The 20,629-nt window shown below is 42.8% G+C and overlaps 3 protein-coding genes across 3 annotated transcripts in view; all 3 read left to right on the forward strand.

The window, feature by feature from the left end:
- LOC106502530 (angiogenin-1-like) lies at positions 79-14,100 on the forward strand. Its single transcript, XM_018054516.1, has 2 exons — positions 79-445; positions 13,490-14,100. Exon 2 carries the CDS (start codon positions 13,508-13,510, stop codon positions 13,952-13,954), a length of 447 nt encoding a protein of 148 aa, XP_017910005.1. The 5' UTR covers positions 79-445; positions 13,490-13,507; the 3' UTR covers positions 13,955-14,100.
- Positions 79-18,978, forward strand: LOC102176126 (ribonuclease 4). Its single transcript, XM_005685399.3, has 2 exons — positions 79-445; positions 17,745-18,978. Exon 2 carries the CDS (start codon positions 17,762-17,764, stop codon positions 18,203-18,205), a length of 444 nt encoding a protein of 147 aa, XP_005685456.1. The 5' UTR covers positions 79-445; positions 17,745-17,761; the 3' UTR covers positions 18,206-18,978.
- The window catches only part of RNASE6 (ribonuclease A family member k6), a 37,869-nt gene continuing 17,656 nt past the window's right edge, over positions 417-20,629 (forward strand). The window contains exon 1 of the mRNA XM_018054515.1: positions 417-445. The gene's annotated coding sequence lies outside the window, so the exon portion shown is untranslated. The remainder of the gene's footprint in view (positions 446-20,629) is intronic.

Genomic DNA, 20,629 nt, shown 5'->3' on the forward strand with positions numbered 1-20,629 from the left:
GAACATATGGTAGCTGGACCTGGTTATGTGTGCGGGGTCAAACTGCCTGGCTTACTGGACTCTCGCCAGCAGACGCCTCGGAGAGGCAGCCTTGCTCCCTGGAGCAGAGGCCAGGGGTCTGCAGGCCCCCTCAGCCCGTGTCCTCTTGGCCAGTGAGCGTCGGGCTCGGACCTCCAAGCTCAACCTCAGCCCAGGCAGAAAACCACCAGTTCCGCCTAGAACGGGGGTTGCTCTGACGCCTGCTTTGGAGGCGGGTCCTGGCGGGAAGCGCCTCGTGGAAGTGGGGCGCTGTCCCAACTACAAAAAGCCTCGCACCCCGACCCTTCTCCACCTGTCTGCATCTTCTCCCGACTCGACGTCGTCCTTGCAGGGAAGAAGAAGCGGGTGAGAAAAACTTCAGTTTCCACCGTCTTGCCCATTTCTGCAGACTTGTTCCGAGGCCGAGGTAGGCTCACACTCCCGCTCCTTCATCTCCTCCTCTTCTCCTCCTTTTTTGGTAGCTTTATCCGGGAATTTGGGCGAGGGAGTCCCTTTTCAGCAGGGACAGTACGGAGTTCTGTGGGGAGGCGTTTGCGGCCTGGAGGGGCTGAGGAATGGGAAGGAAGGTAAACGTTCCGTTCTTCTACAGTTAGGGGTCCCACTGTCCTGTGCTTAGCCTCTCCGTCGTGTCCGACTCTGCCACCCCACGGACTGTGACCCACCCCGCTCCTCTGACTGGGATTCTCCAGGCAAGAATACTGGAGTGGGTTGCCTTGCCCTCTTCCAGCCCACATTCCTACTCCGCTGCTTATTCTCTGCAGCTGAGTAGAGCCGCCAGCATGAAATGCCTGTTGCCTAGAACATAGGCTCTAAGCGTGACCGCAGAATTGGTGACTGGAAGGGAAATCCGAGGAGGGCTACACTTCCTCAGGAAAACTGGATGATCGCCAGATTTACGAACCATAACTTGTCAAGATTTTGCAACCATAACTGACATTTGGGAACTCGTGTTTTCCTTTCCTCCTCTGTCTTCTCCCCCTTAACCCACCTTCAGCCTGAGTTGTGAAATTCTTTGAGACACTTCGCCAGCAACCTCTTATCTAAACTTTCTTAGTGGAACCTTGGGATCCTCAGCTTTCTTACTCTGTGACAGCACACCAAATGATAACGACACAGGCTTATTTAGGAAGGACAGTAAAAGCGATTTTCAGCAGTGTTTGGGGGCCTGGGGAAATCTCAAGTGAGCTGTAGGGGAGCAGAATTTGCCACCCCAAAATGTCTCTTTGGCATATTATTTTAACTTGGTTGTTTTCTAAAAAACAGTAGACAAGGAGAAAATCCTGAAAACCTAGTAGGAGTTACCTTTTTGTAACAAGAAACATTTACATTTATAAGGGAAACCTCCATTTCTAAGAATGTCTCCCTTGCTGTACCCAGAAGATGATGACCAAATCTCTACAAACTCTTGCCAACTGGAGAAGGCAAAGACTTAAGTTGCATAACAACCCTACTTTTGTTTATCGTGCTTTTCCTGGTAACTTTCCATAACTGACCCTCCCTACCCTCAACATCCTCTTTTGAGCCAAACTAGTTTGGCCTGGGAAAATCATTCTAGAAAAAGAGGAATGGCTCTGGCTATTGTTAAAAGAGCAGATGTGAGTGTATAAGCAGTCAAAGCTAAGAGGTTTACCCAGTTACTGTTAGAAGCATTTGCCAGCATGATTCATAAACTAGATGGCTGAGAAAGTGGACCCCAGCAGGCTGGTGAAACCCCTCTTTAGTGTTTACTGAATCTGTATTTGAGCAAACAGTCTCTGTCAGCTATTCTCAGAACACATTGAAATACCTGGGAAAGAGCTGCTGCTGCTGCTAAGTCGCTTCAGTCATGTCTGACTCTGTGCAACCCCATAGATGGCAGCCCACCAGGCTCCCCCATCCCTGGGATTCTCCAGGCAAGAACACTGGAGTGGGTTGCCATTTCCTTCTCCAACTGGGAAAGAGCAAATGGGCACAACACCCAGAGTCTGTTGAAAACTGAATGTTTGACGTTTGTTTTTATTTGGAAATACAGGTAGGCCAGTAGGACTTTGTCCCCATTCTCCCTCAGTCAATAGTGTTTTCTGCTTCCTGGAGGTAGAAGAGTGATCCTTATTTCCATGTGGGCTTCATCCTCCTTTAACCATTGACTTCTGTTACTAAAGAAGTTTCACACTTCTAGACCTAAAATTTTTTGTTATGAAGGGATTGATAGATTAATCCCTTCCCTCCATCACCTGCTTTTATAATTAGCCTTGGGGACAGAACTAAACCTGTGTGCTCTGTCTGAAGGGAAAAGTACACTAGCACTAAGTCCACAGAAGGAGAACCCGTGCTTCCTGTGTCTTTGTGCAGGGGAACTATTGGTTTGAAGGAGAGAGTGAAAAGCATTTCAAAATAAGGGGATGGCTTTAAGTGCAAGCTGTCGGAACATTTTTTAAATATACGAGCATGTTTCTCAATTGGCAGTGCAATTGCTTCCCATCTGTTGAAGGTAAGGTAAGTGAAGTCACTTAGTCGTGTCCGACTCTTTGCGACCCCGTGAACTGTAGCCTACCAGGCTCCCCCATCCATGGGATTTTCCAGGCAAGAGTACTGGAGTGGATTGCCATTTCCCTCTCCAGGGGAATCTTGCCAACACGGGGATCGAACCGGGTCTCACACATTGCAGGCAGACACTTTGCGGTTTGAGCCACCATGGCGCTTCCCATTTGTTGAAGTTACTGACAAAAAGATATAGCATTCATTAATCATAGATTATGGGTAGTCCTTCGGTATTCAACAGGAATTAGTTCCAAGACTTGCCAAGGAACCTAAACCCGATGCTCAAGCCCCTTATATAAAATGACATAGTATTTGTACTAATATATAATCTGCACACATCCTCCCTATACTTTAAATGATCTCTGCTGCTGCTAAGTCACGTCAGTCGTATCCAACTCTAGGCGACCCCACAGACAGCAGCTCACCAGGCTCCCGTGTCCCTGGGATTCTCCAGGCAAGAACACTGGAGTGGGTTGCCATTTCCTTCTCCAATGCATGAAAGTGAAAAGTGAAAGTGAAGTCACTAAGTCGTGTCCGACTCTTAGCAACCCCATGGACTGCAGCCTTCCAGGCTCCTCCATCCATGGGATTTTCCAGGCAAGAGTACTGGAGTGGGGTGCCATTGCCTTCTCCTAAATGATCTCTAGATTACTTATAATACTTAATACAATGTAAATACTATGTAAACAGTTGCTGGGACACAGTGAATTTAAAATTTTGCTTTTTAGAACTCTCTAGAATTTTTTTTTTTCAAATATTTTCAGTCCATAGTTGGTTGAGTCTGAGGATGGGGAAACTGGATATGGAAGGTTAACTGTAGCTTCTCATTGTAGGTATCTTGAGTAAGCATTTCAGTTCAGTTGCTCGGTTGTGTCCGACTCTTTGAGACCCCATGGCCTGCAGCACACCAGGCTTCCCTGTCCGTCACCAATTCCTGAAGCTTACTCAAACTCATATCCATCGTGTCGGTGATGCCATCCAACCATCTCATCCTCTGTCATCCCCTTCACCTCCTGCCTTCAATCTTTCCCAGATTCGGGGTCTTTTCAAATGAGTCAGTTCTTCCCATCAAGTGGCTAAAGTACTGGAGTTTTAGCTTCAGCATCAGTCCTTCCAAAGAATATTCAAGCCTGATTTCCTTTAGGATGGACTGGTTTGATGTCCTTGCAGTCCAAGGGACCCTCAAGAATCTTCTCCAACACTACAGTTCAAAAGGATCAATTCTTTGGCACTCAACTTTTTTCACAGTCCAACTCTCACATCCATGCATGACTACTGGAAAAACCATAGCTTTGACTAGATGGACCTTTGTTGGCAAAGTAATGTCTCTGCTTTTTAATATGCTATCTAGATTGGTCATAGCTTTTCTTCCAAGGAGCAAGCGTCTTTTAATTTCGTGGCTACAGTCACCATCTGCAGTGATTTTGGAGCCCAAGAAAATAAAGTTTCTCACTGCTTCCTTTGTTTCTCCACCTATTTGCTATGAAGTGATGGGACTGGATGCCATATCTTAGTTTTCTGAATATTGAGTTTTAAGCCAGCTTTTTCACTCTCCTCTTTCACTTTCATCAGGAGACTCTTTAGTTCCTCCTCATTTTCTGCTATTAGGTGGTGTCTTCTGCATATCTGAGGTTATTGATATTTCTCCCAGCAATCTTGATTCCAGCTTGTGCTTCATCAAGCGTGGCATTTCACATGATGTACTCTGCATAGAAGTTAATTAAGCAGGGTGACAATATACAGCCTTGACATACTCTTTTCCCGATTTGGAACCAGTCTGTTGTTCCATGTCCAGTTCTAACTGTTGCTTCTTGACCTGCAAACAGATTTCTCAGGAGGCAGGTCAGGTGGTCTGGTATTCCCATCTCTTTCAGAATTTTCCACAGTTTGTTGTGATCCACACAGTCAAAGGCTTTGACATAGTCAATAAAGCAGAAGTAGATGTTTTTCTGGAACTCTCTTGCTTTTTCAATGATCCAGCGGATGTTGGCAATTTGATCTCTGGTTCCTCTGCCTTTTGCAAATCCAGCTTGAACATCTGGAAGTTCACAGTTCACCTTCTGTGAAGCCTGGCTTGGAGAATGTTGAGCATTACTTTGCTAGCCTGTGAGATGAGTGCAATTGTGCAGTAGTTTGAACATTCTTTGGCATTGCCTTTTTTGGGGATTGGAATGAAAACTGACCTTTTCCAGTCCAGTGGCCACTGCTGAGTTTTCCAAATTTGCTGGCATACTGAGCAAGCATTTAGATGCATTTTAATGAAACAGTAAAATTTTCTTTTTGTTTCAAAATCTTATTTTCTGTTTTCATCACCTCATTGTACCAAGGTGAAAAGAGAAACAATTAGAATAAAAGTTGCTACTGCTAAGTCACTTCAGTCGTGTCCGACTCTGTGTAACCCCATAGACGGCAGCCCACCAGGCTCCGCAGTCCCTGGGATTCTCCAGGCAAGAACACTAGAGTGGGTTGCCATTTCCTTCTCCAGTACATGAAAGTGAAGTCGCTCAGTCGTGTCCTACTCTTAGCAACCCCATGGACTGCAGCCTACCAGGCTACTCCATCCATGGGATTTGCCAGGCAAGTGTACTGGAGTGGGGTGCCAGAATAAAAGTAATCACTCATTATTCACCAACTCACTTTTGGCATTGTCAGTTCTATGGACGGATTGCTGCTGCTGCTAAGTTGCATCCAACTCTGTGCGACCCTATGGACTGCAGCCTGCTAGGCTCCTCTGTCCATGGGATTCTCCAGGCAAGAGTACTGGAGTGGGTTGCCATTGTCTTCTCCTGCATTGATGGTGGAGTTATTCAATTTTACAGTGGAAGATTGGACACTCACAGTCTTTTGTGGATAGGTAAAGATGAAAGGAAAGAGAAGCCCAGGAATATGATAAGGATATTTCTGAAGGTTAATAGATGGGAGGTTGAGGCCAGGTGCAGGGTGCTGACAGCTGTCACATAACCTTCTCTGGAAGTGCTTTCCCGGTTCTATAAAACCTACTTAGCACCTGTTCATGAGACCAAATTCTGTGGGTAAACAGAAAGTACAGTGGAGCAGCATCCTCCTGAGGGACCCCATCTTCTCTGCAGGCTTCTACAAGGCAGTTTTTGGAGCTGGCCCAAGAAACAACATCTTTGGGATCCAGATATTGCATGGGAACAATGAAACCTCAGTCCTGTCTTGTGCAGGAGTAAGAACCAGGGATGTCAGAAAAAGCCAACTCAGGGACAAAAGGCCACATTTGTCAAACTTTGCCTCCTAGAACAAATCTGTAATCCAAATGTGGGTTAATAGTTGACCGAATCATGCCCAGGGAAGAGCTGAGTGACTCTCACTGTTTGTTCAAACTCGGTGTCCTTGGGCTGTGTGTCACTGTCAGGGTTGGGAATTTTCAGACCTGGTCTCTCCACCCTATTCATCTGATCACTGTGTGATCAGAACCAGGAGGGACCTCCAGATTCACTTGGCTGGAACCCGTCTCAAGGAACAAATAGCTGGAACCCCTCTGAAGTTGGAGGGAAACTTCCAGATTTTTGTAAGATTCTTCCATCTGGGTCATCCATTGTTTTATTTCTTTGTCTGTTTTTTGTTTATATACTATACCCATCCACCTATTTTAATGAAACTATTTTTCCCTATTTTAAAGCCTCTGGGCCCAAGCTCAGAAGAAAATGAATTGGATTCCAAAGTTTAAAATGAAAACAGATTTCTTTGGGGGATGTCCTATATGTAGACAAAGGCAAATTAGTGCCACTGGGCGCAAGCGGAGGGCTAGGACAGATTTCTAAATTGTGATAAAATCCCCAAAGCCTGGGGAAAGCTGTTTGCTGAAGGGTATCTGGAGCCCCATCTCACCTCTACCTCCCCAATATAGGTTTTGTATGACGCTGAACAAGAAAAGAAACAGAAAGCATATTTTCAGCTCTTAGTTTTCTTTTCTTAAATATCTATTTACTTATTTGGCTGCACCAGCTGTTAGCTGTGGCACAGGGATCTTCAATCCTTGTTGCAGCATACAGGATCTTTAGCTGCGGCACTGGTACTCTTAGCTGTGGCCTGAGGGATCTAGTTCCCTGACCTGGGATCAAGCCCCAGCCCCATGCATGGGAGTGTAGAGCTTTGGCCACTGCATCACCAGGGAAGTCCAATCTCTGTTTACTTGTAAACTTCCCTGCTAACTTCTTTAAGAAAATTTTGGAGGCTTTCCCTAGCAGTCCAAGCAGGACTATGCTGTGTTTTCACTGCCAAAGGCATGGGTTCAATTCCTTGTCAGGGAACTAGGATCCCACAAGCTGTGTGGTACAGCAAAAAAGGAAGAAAGAAAGTTTTGGGTGCTCTTTGAAAGCGAAGTGGAACGCATCCCAAGATCAAAAGAAGGTGCACTGACCATAATTACTCATCATCAAAGGTTGGGGGTAATTCTCTGGTACATGAAGTTTGATGGCTCCCTTGAATACAAAATATTGCCTGTTGGAGAGGACGAGAATGTTAATTTTTATGAAGACCAAGGGATTGGTTTGAGACACAGGATAAAAATCTAAAGAACATTTGAAATAAATTCCACTGCTAATTACGTGCTTGGGTCTAGAAGGATCTATGTAAATGAGTCTGACTATCCTTGACCAAATGTGAGGCTCTGTACCATTTGCCTAGGCAGATTCACTTCTGTGCCACAAACATTCTGTCTCTTATTTGTTTTTTTCCCAATTCCATTTTACCTCTCGTTTCCAGAAGTTTAGAATTGCAAACATGTGAGAACTGAAAACAATGCGTGAAGTGGGGGAGCAGATGTTAGACAGAGGTGGCCATAGTGTGTTTGTTGGGGTTTCGTTTCTGGATGTCTCAGAGAGTCAAAATTACAATAAGTCTAAGCAAACTTCAGCTGAATTGTTACAGGATGAATTTTGCAAATTTTGTAAATCAGAAATAAAGATATTCCTTTACCTCCCCAGACTGGAACATGAAAGCCTTAACCTCCCAACAAACAAGTACCTTTTTAGGGTGCCAAGCCCTGAGGTAGGGTCAGCACCTTAACTAGAGGTGAAGAGGGCTGGGCTTATACCCTGAGCCTTAAGGGAAGACACATACCAGTGAGACTGGGCTCACATCTTCCTATCATCTCTTTCTTTCAGCTGATGGCTGTGCCACCAACTAAATCCATACAAACTTATCTTTATAATTCCATGGTCACTGGACATTTGCTATGAAACTAGAAACATTCCCTGATGCCTTAATGAGAACTGCAGAATTTCAGACTTTTACAGTGAGCAACTCTCATTTTATAGATAAGCAAATTTAGGTTTGGAGAGGAAAATGAAATCAGTCATTAAAAAAAATACATATTGCGGGTGTGCTGTGAGGCATGTAGTATGATTCAAAGTGGGTAATATGCTGTCTGCCCTGTTGTAGATTATGCGCCAGTAGGAAACACTTATTCTGGAGGAGGGCATGGCAACCTACTCCAGTATTCTTGCCGAAATAATGCTGTGGACAGAAGATCCTGTTGGGCTGCTGTCCATGCGGTCACAGAGAGTCGGTAACGACTGAGTGGTGATGCAAGAAACATTTATAAGTGAATAGGTAATTGTTTGCTTAAGATCTCATGAATAATGGTTTGGGAATGGCAGGCATGAAACCTGATGACAGCTAAATCTTTATTTGTGATATCCTGAGCTTTGTGAGTTTTGCTTTGACACTCATATCTAGTGAGGTGTCCTTGGTCTTAATATCTAAGGCATAGACTGTTTGGACAGAGACTGTGGCCAGGCCTGCCAGCTCACACCCTCTTCTGTGATCAGCAATATTCTCTGTACAATACTGATTCTGCCTACAGGGACCCACTGTTACCGCCAAGCAAGGGAGACAACATTCCTATCCATCACTGCCACCTAATGACTCTTTCAGGTACTACCAGCTCAGGTTCTACTAAATTTTTGAACTCTGGGATTCTGATCTCTGTTCACAGTGAAGGATACTTCCAACCTTGACAGCCTGCCATTCTACAACTCCTTTTGACATTAAAAGGCAATATTTGTCCATTGCAAAGCAGGAGACTTAACTGATTACAATTCAAGAAAAGTGTCTTCCAAAAAAGCAGAAAAAGAAAACACACCCAGGAGACTGAAACACCATGAAAAGGTAGAGAGCTTGGTGCGTGGGGAGCAGGCAGCCCAGCAGCTGTGGCAGAGCAGTGGCCCTGTAGGACGGCGTGTCATTCTTTTAGGCTTGACTCTCCCAGCCATCTACCACTTTCTTGTTAACCTCCTCAAACTACTTTTGCTGATTCTATTACAAATGATACTCTTATGTGCCTAATGGAAACCATTTCAGAGGCTATTTCTATCTTTCAGTATTGAGGAGTGACCAAAGAATCTTAGGGTATAATTTGGTAATTCTTTGGTAGTATACCAAATTTGTCTATAGATAAGATAAAACAGACAAAGATAGATCAATGCCCGATGCTGATCAGAAAGAGAGATCATTTCGCTCAACCTTCCTATGTAGGCTAACATGCCTTCCTATGTAACCAGCGGAACCCTGAATCCTTTGTCTTTCTAGAGTCACAGTTGTGCTCCCAGGACTGTTTAGCATCACTACAGGTTTGGTGTTATAATTGGTGGTCTCTTTAAGGGCTATGAAAATATTTAACATGAAAATATGTTTATTGATTTACACATAAGAAAAGCACAATATTAAAATAATTTAATATCCATGACTCTATACTATTTATTTTTAAATTTAGAATTCATAAAGATTATAGTACAGTTAAAAATAAATTGAAGGTCAAATCTTTGTCCCATTTAAGAATTTCTCAGCATGTGTGATAATTGCCAAGAAATCATAGCCAATTATAAAATGAATGCGTTACTCATGGAAAAACAATTTGAAAAACAAAAATTATAAAAATCAGTTTTCAATTTACAGTGGAAAGTTATTTTTGTTGTTGGATGTGAGGGCATTCGCATATATTTGGCGAGATGTGGAGCAGAACGATGGTGGTTTATAAAAAGGCCCTGTTTGTCACATTTTTTCCCAAAGAACTGAAGGTAGAGCAGAAACTAACTGCTACAAACAACAAATATCTTTCAGTTCTCACGTTTCAGAAGACATAAAGTCTTAGTGACTTGTAAGAAATTTGTGATCTATTTTATTATATTCTATCCAGTGTTCTTGCCTGGAGAATCCCAGGAACGGTGGAGCCTGGTGGGCTGCCGTCTATGGGGTCGCACAGAGTTGGACACGACTGAAGCGACTTAGCAGCAGCAGCAGCAGCATGCCTATTTAATTCTATTTTTAATTATCTGTCATTGAGTTAAAATTGTGCCCCAGAAAGAAACACAGTATTTGCTCTCTGGGTGTGTTGAGTGTCTGTGACACACCATTCCTAAAATGTTTGAGTTTTACATTTTGGGTTGACTGCTCTTGAGAGGTGATAGCAGCTTTCTTCTTTTGAAGAAGATATTAAGAAATCAATACAGGAAATTATAAAGCCTTTGATTTGATGAAGAGATCTAAGGTATTTTGTTTGCTTGTTTTACCACATGGTAATACCATTTGCCTATGGTTTATCAGCATAGGTATGTATTCAGGGAAACTAAAAAATGTCCTCTGAGAATAATCCTATTTGTTCCCAGTGCAAGAAGCTCCTAAGAATAAGCTTGAGTTCCTCTTCCTCCAGTCCTCCGTAAGAGCTAGAGGATGAAGCAAGTGTCTTTTAATTTCATGGCTGCAGTCACTGTCTGCAGTGATTTTGGAGTTCAAGAAAATTAAAATTTGTCACTTACTTCCATGTTTTCCCCTTCTATTTGGCGTAAAGTGATGAGACCAGTTGCCATGATCATAGTCTTTTTAACACTGAGTTTTAAGCTAGCTTTTTCACGTTCAATAAGAGGCTCTTTAGTTCCTCTTCACTTTCTGTCATTAGAGTGTTATGATCTCTGGTTCATCTGCTTCTTTGAAACCCAGCTTGTACATCTGGAAGTTCTAGGACCACATTCTGCTGAAGCCTAGCTTGAAAGATTTTGAGCATAACTTGCTAGAATGTGAAATGAGCACAACTGTATGGTAGTTTATATAATAATTCCACCTTTGGCCATGAACCACCTATTTCTTGGGGAATTAGGTCTGCTTCCCTTCACCTCAGTACCTCAGGGTGCAGCTGCTCTCCTCACAGTCAACTGATGGATTGATCTGAGCACCTGGGATCTGTCTTCAACAATCCTCTGATCGCCCCTGCCCTGGGATTCGAGGTTCCATAGAAGTCCCTCTCCTTCATAGCTTTCAGCATCTATCTTACTGTCTCATCTCAGTAAACTGGTGCTCCCATCCCCTCCCCATGGATGCTATATCCTGCATTAGGGAGGCACTTGGTGTGTCTTAATGGTCTTTGTCTTCCAGGACCTAGCATGGTATCTGGTATCCAGTAGGGACTTATATGGTGTTTGTTATTAAATTAGCTAATAACTGAATTAAAGAGTGTGAATGGATTTTGTAATGTTACAACTGATAGAAAGGTACATTTTCAGTGATCCTCAGGGATAGAAAAGATCAGCTGAGGCTGGAGTTGTGTTCAGAAGACTTAAAATGGAAACAGTGACAGACTTTATTTACTTGGGCTCAAAATCACTGTGTGTGATGACTGCAGCCATGAAATTAAAACACACTTGCTCCTTGGAAGAAAAGCTCTGACAAACCTAGATAGCATATTAAAAAGCAGAGATATCACATTGGTGAAAAAGGTCTGTACAGTCAAAGCTGTGGTTTTTCCAGCAGTCATGTATGGATGTGAGCTCGGGACCATAAAGAAGGCTGAGCACCAGTGAATTGATTCTTTTGAACTGTGATGTTGGAGAAGACTCTTGAGAGTCCCTTGGACTGCAAGGAGATTGAAGGCAGGAGGAGAAGGAGACGACAGAAGATGAGACAGTTGGATGGCATCACCAACTCAATGGACATGAATTTGAGCAAGCTCCAGGAGATGGTAAAGGACAGGGAAGCCTGGCATGCTGCAGTCCATGGGGCTGCAAAGAGTTAGACATGACTGAGTGACTGAACAGCGATTAAACAGACGAGGTAGATCAGTGTCAGATGCTGATTAGAAAGCTCACCCTATGACGTGCCTTCCCATGTAAGCAGCAGAATCCCGAATCCTTTTGTCTTTCTAGATCTACAGTTGTACTCCCAGGATTGTTTAGCATCACTGCAGGTTTAGTGGCCTCTTTAAGGGCTACAAAAATATTTAATGTGAAAATATGTTTATTGACTTACAACAAGAAAAGCACAGTATAAAAATTAATAATTTAATATCCATGACACTATACCACTTCTATTTAAGTTTAGGATTCATAAAGATTATAGCACATTTAAAAATAAATTGAAGATCAGATTTTTATCCCAGTCTAAGAATTTCCAGCATGTGTGATGATTGACGAGAAAACATAGCCAATTATAAATTGGATGAGTTACTCATTGGAAAACAATTTGAAAAACCAAGTTATAAAAATCAGTTTCCAATTAACATTGGAAAGTTCTTTTTATTGTTAGACATGAGGATATTCACATATCTTTGGTAAAATGTGAAGTAGGACCATGGTGGTTTTTTAAAAAGGCCCTATTCTTTCAATTTTCCTCCAAAGAACTGATGGTATAGTCAGAAACTACCTGCTATAAACAATAGGCACCTTGCAATGCTCCAGTTCTCAACTTTCAGAAGAAATAAAATCTTAGTGGCTCATAAGAAGGTTGTTTTCTATTTTGTTATAAATTATGCCTGTCTGATTCTATTTTTAATTTTCTATCATTGAGTTAAAATCATGTCCCAGCCAGAAGCACAGTATTTACTCTCTGGCTGTGCTGAGTGTCTGTGCCACACCATTCTCGGGATGTGTGAGCTTTACAGTTTTAGTTGACTGCTCCTGAGTGATGATGGCAGCTCTCCCTTCTTTTGAGGAAGATGTTAAGAAATCAGTACAGCAAATTATAAAGCCTTTTATTGAATGAAAAGGTCTGAAGTGTTTTGTTGTTTATTTGTTGAACCACATGATAATACCATTTGCCTGCTGTGTAACTGTCCACATAGGCCTTCAGGGAAAATATTCTCTGAGAATAATCCAAACTGTTCCCAGTGCAAGAAGCTCTCAAGAGTAAGCTTGAATTCCTCTTCTGCCAGTTCTCTGTAACAGCTGACCCCAGACCCACTCCCAAGTACGACACAGATTCTTCCATACTTGTCCCTGTTCTTTCTAAACAGTAATAACTCCACATTTGGCCATGAAACACTTACTTCTTGGGGAATCAGTTCTTCTACTTCTGCTTCCATTCACTATCTGGTGAAACTGCTTTCACTGCTCTCCTCATAATCGACTGATGGATTGACTTGCCCTGGGATCCATCGTCAACAATCCTCTCTGATCGCCCTTCCCTGGGCTCAAGGTTCCCTGAAAGTCCCTCATCTTCATAGCTCTCAGCGTATATCTTATTGTCTCATCTTTGTATATTGGTGCTCTGATCCCTTCCCTCTGGCTGATCTCCCCGTGGGTGCTGCACCCTGTTTTAGGGAGGCACTTGGTATGTCTTAACAGTCTTTGTGTTCCAGGACCTAGCACGGTGTCTGGTACCCAGTCAATAAATGAATTAAATGGATTTTTTTAATGTTACCACTGATAGAAATGTAAATTTTCAGTGATCTTCAGGGATAGGAAACAGTGTTTGCATTTGAAAGTTGTGTTCAGGAAACTTTTAAATTGACTTTCCAAAGAAATCGATTGACAAGACAGATGAGACCACTGAGGAAAGGAAAAGAAAAAGATATACCTAGTGACAGAGGATGCCTGATTCATGGCACCCCATCATAAAAACAAATCCCTGTCCTTTTAGCCTAGTTTGGCAATGCTCTTCCGTGCCCTACTGCATCTCCTTTTGCCCTTGGCAGGAGCCTTTGTTGGAAGAGATGGTGATGGTCCTGAGCCCTCTGTTTTTGGTCTTCATGCTGGGTCTGGGTCTGACCCCACTGGCCCTGGCTCAAGATGACTACAGATACAGAGACTTCCTGAACAAGCACTTCGATGCCAACCCAAGGGGCCGGAATGACAGATACTGTAATAGCATGATGGAAAATCAACACCTGATCAGACCTTGCAAAGATACCAACACCTTTATTCATGGCAACAGTAATAACATCAAGGCCATCTGTGACGACAGGAATGGACAACCTTACAGAGACAATCTCAGAATAAGCAAGTCTAAATTCCAGGTCACCACCTGCAAGCATATAGGAGGTTCCCCCTGGCCTCCATGCCGGTACAGAGCCACAGCAGGCTACAGAGTCATTGTTATCGGCTGTGCAAATGGCTTGCCTGTCCACTTTGATGAGTCCTTTATCGCTCCACGCCAGTAGCCCAGAGCTGGCTCTGCTCTTCCTTCCTTGCATTTTCCCCTTACACTGCAGCAACATTCATTGATAAGAATCCAGAAAATGAGCTGCTGATCTTTTCAGCTTTACAATATGCTTCATAAATAAAAAGTCTCTCAAATCAGTAAGAATCAAAGTCTTCTCACTGATTCTTGGTCTATTGATCTTTCTGCATTTCCTCTGTTCACCTGAGAGAGTTGGATGGTAGAGCAATGCCTGTTTCCTTATCAGTCAGCTCCTTTTCAGGCATTCAGGGGATGGAATTTACCTTTCTGTGAAGGGGTGTGTGTGTTAGTCATCCAGTCATATTCCATTCTTTGGGATCCTGTGAACTATAGCCCACCAGTCTCCTTTGTCCATGAAATTTTCCAGGCAAGAATACTGGAGTGGGTTGCCATTTCCTCCTCCAGGGGATCTTCCCAGTCCAGGAATTGAACCCACATCTCTTGTGTCTTCTGCATTGGCAGGCAGATTCTTTACACTGCACCACCTGGGAAGCCCTTTGGGACTAAATACCAATAGATTAATTACATTTTCTTTCCCTCTCTCTCTCTCACACACAGATGCACATATTTGAAATCCTGCATAAATAACAAAACCCATTCAGGGTAGCCACCTCTTCCCTTAAGCAGGAAGAAATTTGATACTGCTTTGAATGGAACACTCCCAGGATATTCTCATGGTTATTTCATACAAAGATCAAAAAATTGATTACTACATTATTTTCTCTTTAATCTTTTCCTTTATCAACTGATGCCTGGCAACTCTGAGGTCTTGGGGAGGTCATAGAAAAATTCCAAGCTTATCCTTTATTCTTCAATTTGATATGGTTTCAAGAAGTAAATGGCAACCCACTCTGGTACTCTTGCCTTGAAAATCCCATGGATGGAAGAGCCTGGTAGGCTACAGTCCATGGGGTCACAAAGAGTTGGACATGACTGAGCCACTTCACTTCACTTCAAGTAAATACAAGCTTAAGTTAACAGACAGTCTTTGTAAAATATGCTAATTAATCTGTGAGTTTGGTGTTACCTAATTTCATCAACAGATACCTGGATATCTTATTTAGAGTGTAGTTAATAAACTACAATTATGCATCATTATTTTTGCCATCTTATGAATGACTATCATGGTCACAGTATTCCCCATGGTGGCCTCCCCTGATGCCTGCATGTCCTGAAATGGACCAAAAGCCCTGTTTCCTCAACACCTGGGTTAGAGGCCAGTGTCCTGGTACCGCACAGAGCCCTCACAGAAAGTATTCAATTTCTGGAGGAAGGGATGGAAGAGTAGGTCATGGTTTCATCTATTTCAAAATCGAAAACATTGTCATTTCTCTCCAAAGTAGGGAGAAGAATTTTCCACAACTCTTTTGTAAAATTTGTCTTACTATTATAAAGTAAAAAAAAGCCGTTAGGAAGCAAGAAATTTCCAGTGCTTAGTAGACTGCTAGAACTCTTTCTCAGTACCATCTGTTGAGGTGAAGGGGGCTTCCAAGCAGACTCTTGCCCACTTATGGTCTTTTTTAATTTTGACTTTATTTTGCTTACAATGCTGTCCACTTATGGTCTTGATTGTTGTTGTTTAGTCGCTAAGTGGTGTTCGACTTTTCTGCAACCCCATGGACTATAGCCTTCCAGGCTCCTCTGTCCATAGGATTTCCGGGGAATCCTATGAATTCTGGAAGAATTCTGGAATGCATAGCCATTTCCTTCTCCAGGGGATCTTCCCCATCCAGGGACTGAACCAGCATCTCCTGCATTATAGGCGGATTCTTTACCACTGAGCCACCAGGGAAATCCTATGGTCTCGATGGGGAAAGTCAAAGGCTTGGACCATTACTACACTGATCACATCATAGTTGTGAAAACTCACATCTCCAGGGACTTCCCTGGTGGTCCAGTGGTTAATAGATTCACCTTGCAATGCAACAGATGGGGATTTGATCCTTGATCAGGTAACTAAGATCCCACGTGGCCCAGAGCATCTAAGCCCACAAGCTACAGCTACTAATTAGTGGGCTCTGGAACTGCACCACAACTACAGCTAAATAAATAAATAAAATTTTTTTTTAAACCTCACATCTCCGAGCATCTGCTTAGAGCATTATTATCGCGTACTCAGCCCTGGTGTTAGAACAAATGACACTTTCCAAGGAAATCATGTGGCAATGAGACAGGGCACTTCTCCACTTGCTGATGGAGGTAGCAGCTGAGTAGCCAGCCCTTCCTAGTATTTTTTGCTCTTGATCTCCTGTTCTCTCACAACCAAAAAGCTATTTAGAATGAAGTGTTAATCACAGGCAAGTCATTTTATCTTAGGTCAATCATTTGTGAAATTGAAATCCTATTCCACTATGTTTTGCTGACTTTGCAAGGATAAGAGAAAAAGAACTCAAAATTGTCCAGTCCTTTGAAAAAGGGTGACATGCAAGGAAGAAAATTCCATGCACTTTGGAGAGGAAACATTTGTGTAGGTACACAGCATAAATCCTAGTAGCTGAGATATTTCAGCTGCAAAAAAGCCTTCAAATGTCTTGGGAATATAGGTTCTCTACAGTATAAGAGGGAGGATGTCTATATATGTGCAATTCAGTATAGTTGTTATTTTAGCAGAATGAAGAGAACAAAGGAAACCAAGAAAAAATGGAAATGCTAAAAATAATCATTGCTGACCCCTACTGAACATTTAGCATAGGCTAGGCATTATAAGCACTTTACATTGATTTTATCATTCCTTCTTCACAACATTCTTAGAGGTAGGTATTACCTTTATGCTTATTTTACTTTTGAGGAAATATACTGACAGAGGTTAAGTAATTTTCCCAAGGTCATACAGTTAATGTGGCAGAACTAGGTCCTTGGGACCGCTGTATCAAAAGAGGTTCTTACTGAGATCGTCGTGTTCAGTGGAGAAAGACTTTGGGGCAAGCTGTAACCAAAAAGTGTGTGTTGGAAGGATTTGGAGATCATTTCATTTTCTGTTGTAGGTAGAACTTTGAGAAGCACCCATTGATGTCTGCATTGAACTCTGTTCATAGTATTTTTCCTTGCTTACTGTATCAGTCGGTTACCGTGACTGAGGCCATCCATGCTCTTGTTTGAAAAGTAAAATCTTCTCTGTAGCTAGTCGTGTTGTTAAACCATGTTGTTGGTCACAAAGAAGCAAAATGAGAGAAAGGAGACAGAATTGTGCACAATTCGTTTTGGGACAGACAACACAAAGTACATTGTGGTGATGAAGCTCTTACCCAAGTGCTAAGTATATCTTCAGAAGTTGTATGCAGTGGTCCTGGGGTGAGGAGTAAATCGAGCATCATTTCTTCCTTCCACCCTGCTTCCCACAACTCCTTCACTTCCCTCTCCTCCTAACTCCATATCGCGTATCTGCAGCAGCAGACACAGCAATGTGACACAGAGCTTTGGGTCTTTCTGTGCACAGGCAAAACGTGGTTGTGAACTAAGAAGGTGGCATTTAAATGAATGATAGTTATGTTTAATCCTGATCATTATTGTTAAGGGGAGGCTGTAGGTGGAATAAGATGCAAGTCCTTCATCAGCATTATAATCACACACAGTGTGATCCACCATCATGAAGCAGCATCTTTGAAAACAAAGGACAGTAGTAACCGTATGTATCAAATTAGGAACTCAGCTGGGTCTAACCCTTAGAAAAATGGCCTGTCTGTTGCTCCAAAAATTGTCCTTGCTGCTTTGGGTTTGCTCACTTCCTATTGAATCTGGGATGATTTTTCTTGCCCCTTGGTCTTCTCTAGGCATCTCCAAGGCAGTGATGGCTCTCCAGAGGACCCAGGCCTTTCTTCTGCTCTTGCTGCTGACCCTGCTGGGGCTGGGGCTGGTACAGCCCTCCTATGGCCAGGATCGCATGTACCAACGATTCCTGAGGCAACACGTGGACCCTGATACAACAGGAGGCAATGACGGCTACTGCAACTTGATGATGCAAAGACGGAAGATGACTTCACATCAGTGCAAGCGTTTCAACACTTTCATTCATGAAGATCTTTGGAACATCCGTAGTATCTGCAGCACCACCAACATTCAGTGCAAGAATGGCCAGATGAACTGCCATGAGGGTGTAGTGAAGGTCACAGACTGCAGAGAGACCGGAAGTTCCAGGGCTCCCAACTGCAGATACCGGGCCAAGGCCAGCACCAGACGTGTTGTCATTGCCTGTGAGGGTAACCCGGAAGTGCCTGTGCACTTTGACAAATAGATACCACTCAACAGGGGTTATGACCCAGCAGCTGGCCCTTAACTTACTCCTTAAATAGTAATGAGTAAGAATTTGAGCTGTCCCAGGCCAGCTCCCCTGATTCTTTTTTTCATCTTTATACACATTGCATGACAGAGAAAGATGAGACACAAACTTATAATGAATCTAGGCTCTTCTGTAATATGCTTTCTTTTATAATATTGGTCAGCTTTGCTATCTTTGATCTTATCATCTGAAATTTAGTCATTACATAGCACTTCAAAAATTTCAAGGTCCTTTCATCTAGGCTATCTCTTTCTAATACCATGGAACCCTTGGGATGCTGGTCCTAGTGTTACAGTATACAAAAGCTCAAAGTTAAGGGATTTGCTAAGACCAAAAAGTTAGTAGAAAAGCTAAGACAAAAGTCTAGTTTAACTAGCTACTCATCCCACTTGCTTTTCCCACTTCAGCACAAGGAGTTTTGAAAGTTTTAATACATGGCTTTTGTTATTCCTAAAAGTCAGCTCTTGGGAGAAGCATTAAAAAGTTGGAAATATATACTTGCAACGTGAGAGCTCTATCTGTATTATGTGGCAAACTAGCTGTATTTGAATCTAATAAGATCAAGAAATGATACAAGGCATTTTCTTTTCCCCTTCCCAAACCTGAGTCACCCTAGTAAGTCAGAGTATTAAAATGTACTAGATCATTAAGACTCCTTCACTCTTCCTGACTGAAAGATTTTTCATATGTTCCTTATAATAAAGAAAATAAGATAATTTCAATTCCAGATATTTAAGACTGTGTTCTTGTGTGTGAGATTATTTTTCCTCCTATCCTCTTTTAATTCTTCTCTAATTTACAAACATGCACATACTTTAATATCTTCATAAACTCTGGTCAAGACTAAAGCCCATCATATTAGTGACTGTGACACAGAAAGCTTTGTTTCATCCGCTTCAGAGAGAATGATTCCTCTTAAGGTAATTCTCACGCATTCTCCCTTTGAATATTTAGAAACAAATTGGGGAACAGAGATGTATAAAGACATTAGCTACTTAAGAAGGAGAGTGTGTGTGTGTGTGTGAAAGGACTGAACTGAAAGCATTTGAATTGTAGCTGACATATATTGTTTATATTTCAGATGTACACCGTGATTTGGTTTACATATATATCCTGAGATGATCACTATAATCAAGTTAACAAATTTACCACTTCACGTGGTTACCCTTTCGTGTGTGTGTGTGTGTGTGTGTGTGTGTGTGTGTGTGGTGAGAATCCATAGGATTTACTCTGTTAGCACATTTTATGTATACACTGCTATATTGCCCACCTGTTTAAAAAACTAGGGGTTCAGAAGAGTCCTTCATAAGACATGCTGCTTTGGCATGTGGGTTATTTTGAGCTTCCCTGGTGGCTCAGACTGTAAAGCGTCTGCCTGCAATGCAGGAGACCTGGGTTCAATCCCTGGGTCAGGAAGATCCCCTGGAGAAGGAAATGGCAACCCACTCCAGTACTCTTGCCTGGAAAATTCCATGGACGGAGGAGCCTGGTAGGCTACAGTCCATGAGGTCGCAAAGAGTCGGACACGACTGAGCGACTTCACTTTCATTCACTTTATTTCGAGCTAACGGTAGTGAAGCAACTGCAAACTGAAGAGAAGCTGCTGCTGGTGCTGCTAAGTCGCGTCAGTCGTGTCCGACTTGTGCGACCCCATAGACGGCAGCCCACCAGCTCCGCCGCCCCTGGGATTCTCCAGGCACGAACACTGGAGTGGGTTGCCATTTCCTTCTCCAATGCATGAAAGTGAAAAGTGAAAGTGAAGTTGCTCAGTCGCATCCGACTCTTAGCAACCCCATGGACTGCAGCCCACCAGGCTCCTCTGTCCATGGGATTTTCCAGGCAAGAGTACTGGAGTGGGTTGCCATTGCCTTCTCCGGAAGAGAAACTACTGCCCCTCATTTAACTTCTTAGAATAATTTAATTTGGGATTTTTCCCAGAAAAAGAGCTATTAGAAGACATAAAATGGGTCTTTTGTAGTTTGCAGCATCACACATGAGCCCTTGTAGTGTCTCCCTCCAGCTCCTACACTCCTTGAGCCACTGCTTGATTTAGGGCATCAGTGCTGGGAACTCTTGAAATGAATGGGAACATGATGGCCATTTTATCTTTTCTTAGAATCATCTCTCAAGTCCTCTATACCCAGGTGCCCAGAATTCTTGTCTTTTTACTCCCCCTCTTCATTCACCCAAAGAACTAGAGAGTAGTTGGATTTACAATGTTCCCTGAGACAACCCCTATCCAATCTATTGGTGCCCAATTCCCCATTATTCAGGCGAATAATGAGCTAGGGCTTAAACTGCACCAGGGTTTCTGTAAATACCAGCATGTTCCCATCTAACCCTGATGACTTATTTCCCATTTGAAGAGAAGAAACAAGG

Source organism: Capra hircus, chromosome 10 (assembly GCF_001704415.2).
Source record: "Capra hircus breed San Clemente chromosome 10, ASM170441v1, whole genome shotgun sequence".
Classification (NCBI taxonomy): Eukaryota; Metazoa; Chordata; class Mammalia; order Artiodactyla; family Bovidae; genus Capra; species Capra hircus.

Bases quoted from the DNA above. Each gene is read 5' to 3' on its own strand.
- LOC106502530 (XM_018054516.1), top strand. From the start codon at position 13,508: ATGGTGATGGTCCTGAGCCCTCTGTTTTTGGTCTTCATGCTGGGTCTG.
- LOC102176126 (XM_005685399.3), top strand. From the start codon at position 17,762: ATGGCTCTCCAGAGGACCCAGGCCTTTCTTCTGCTCTTGCTGCTGACC.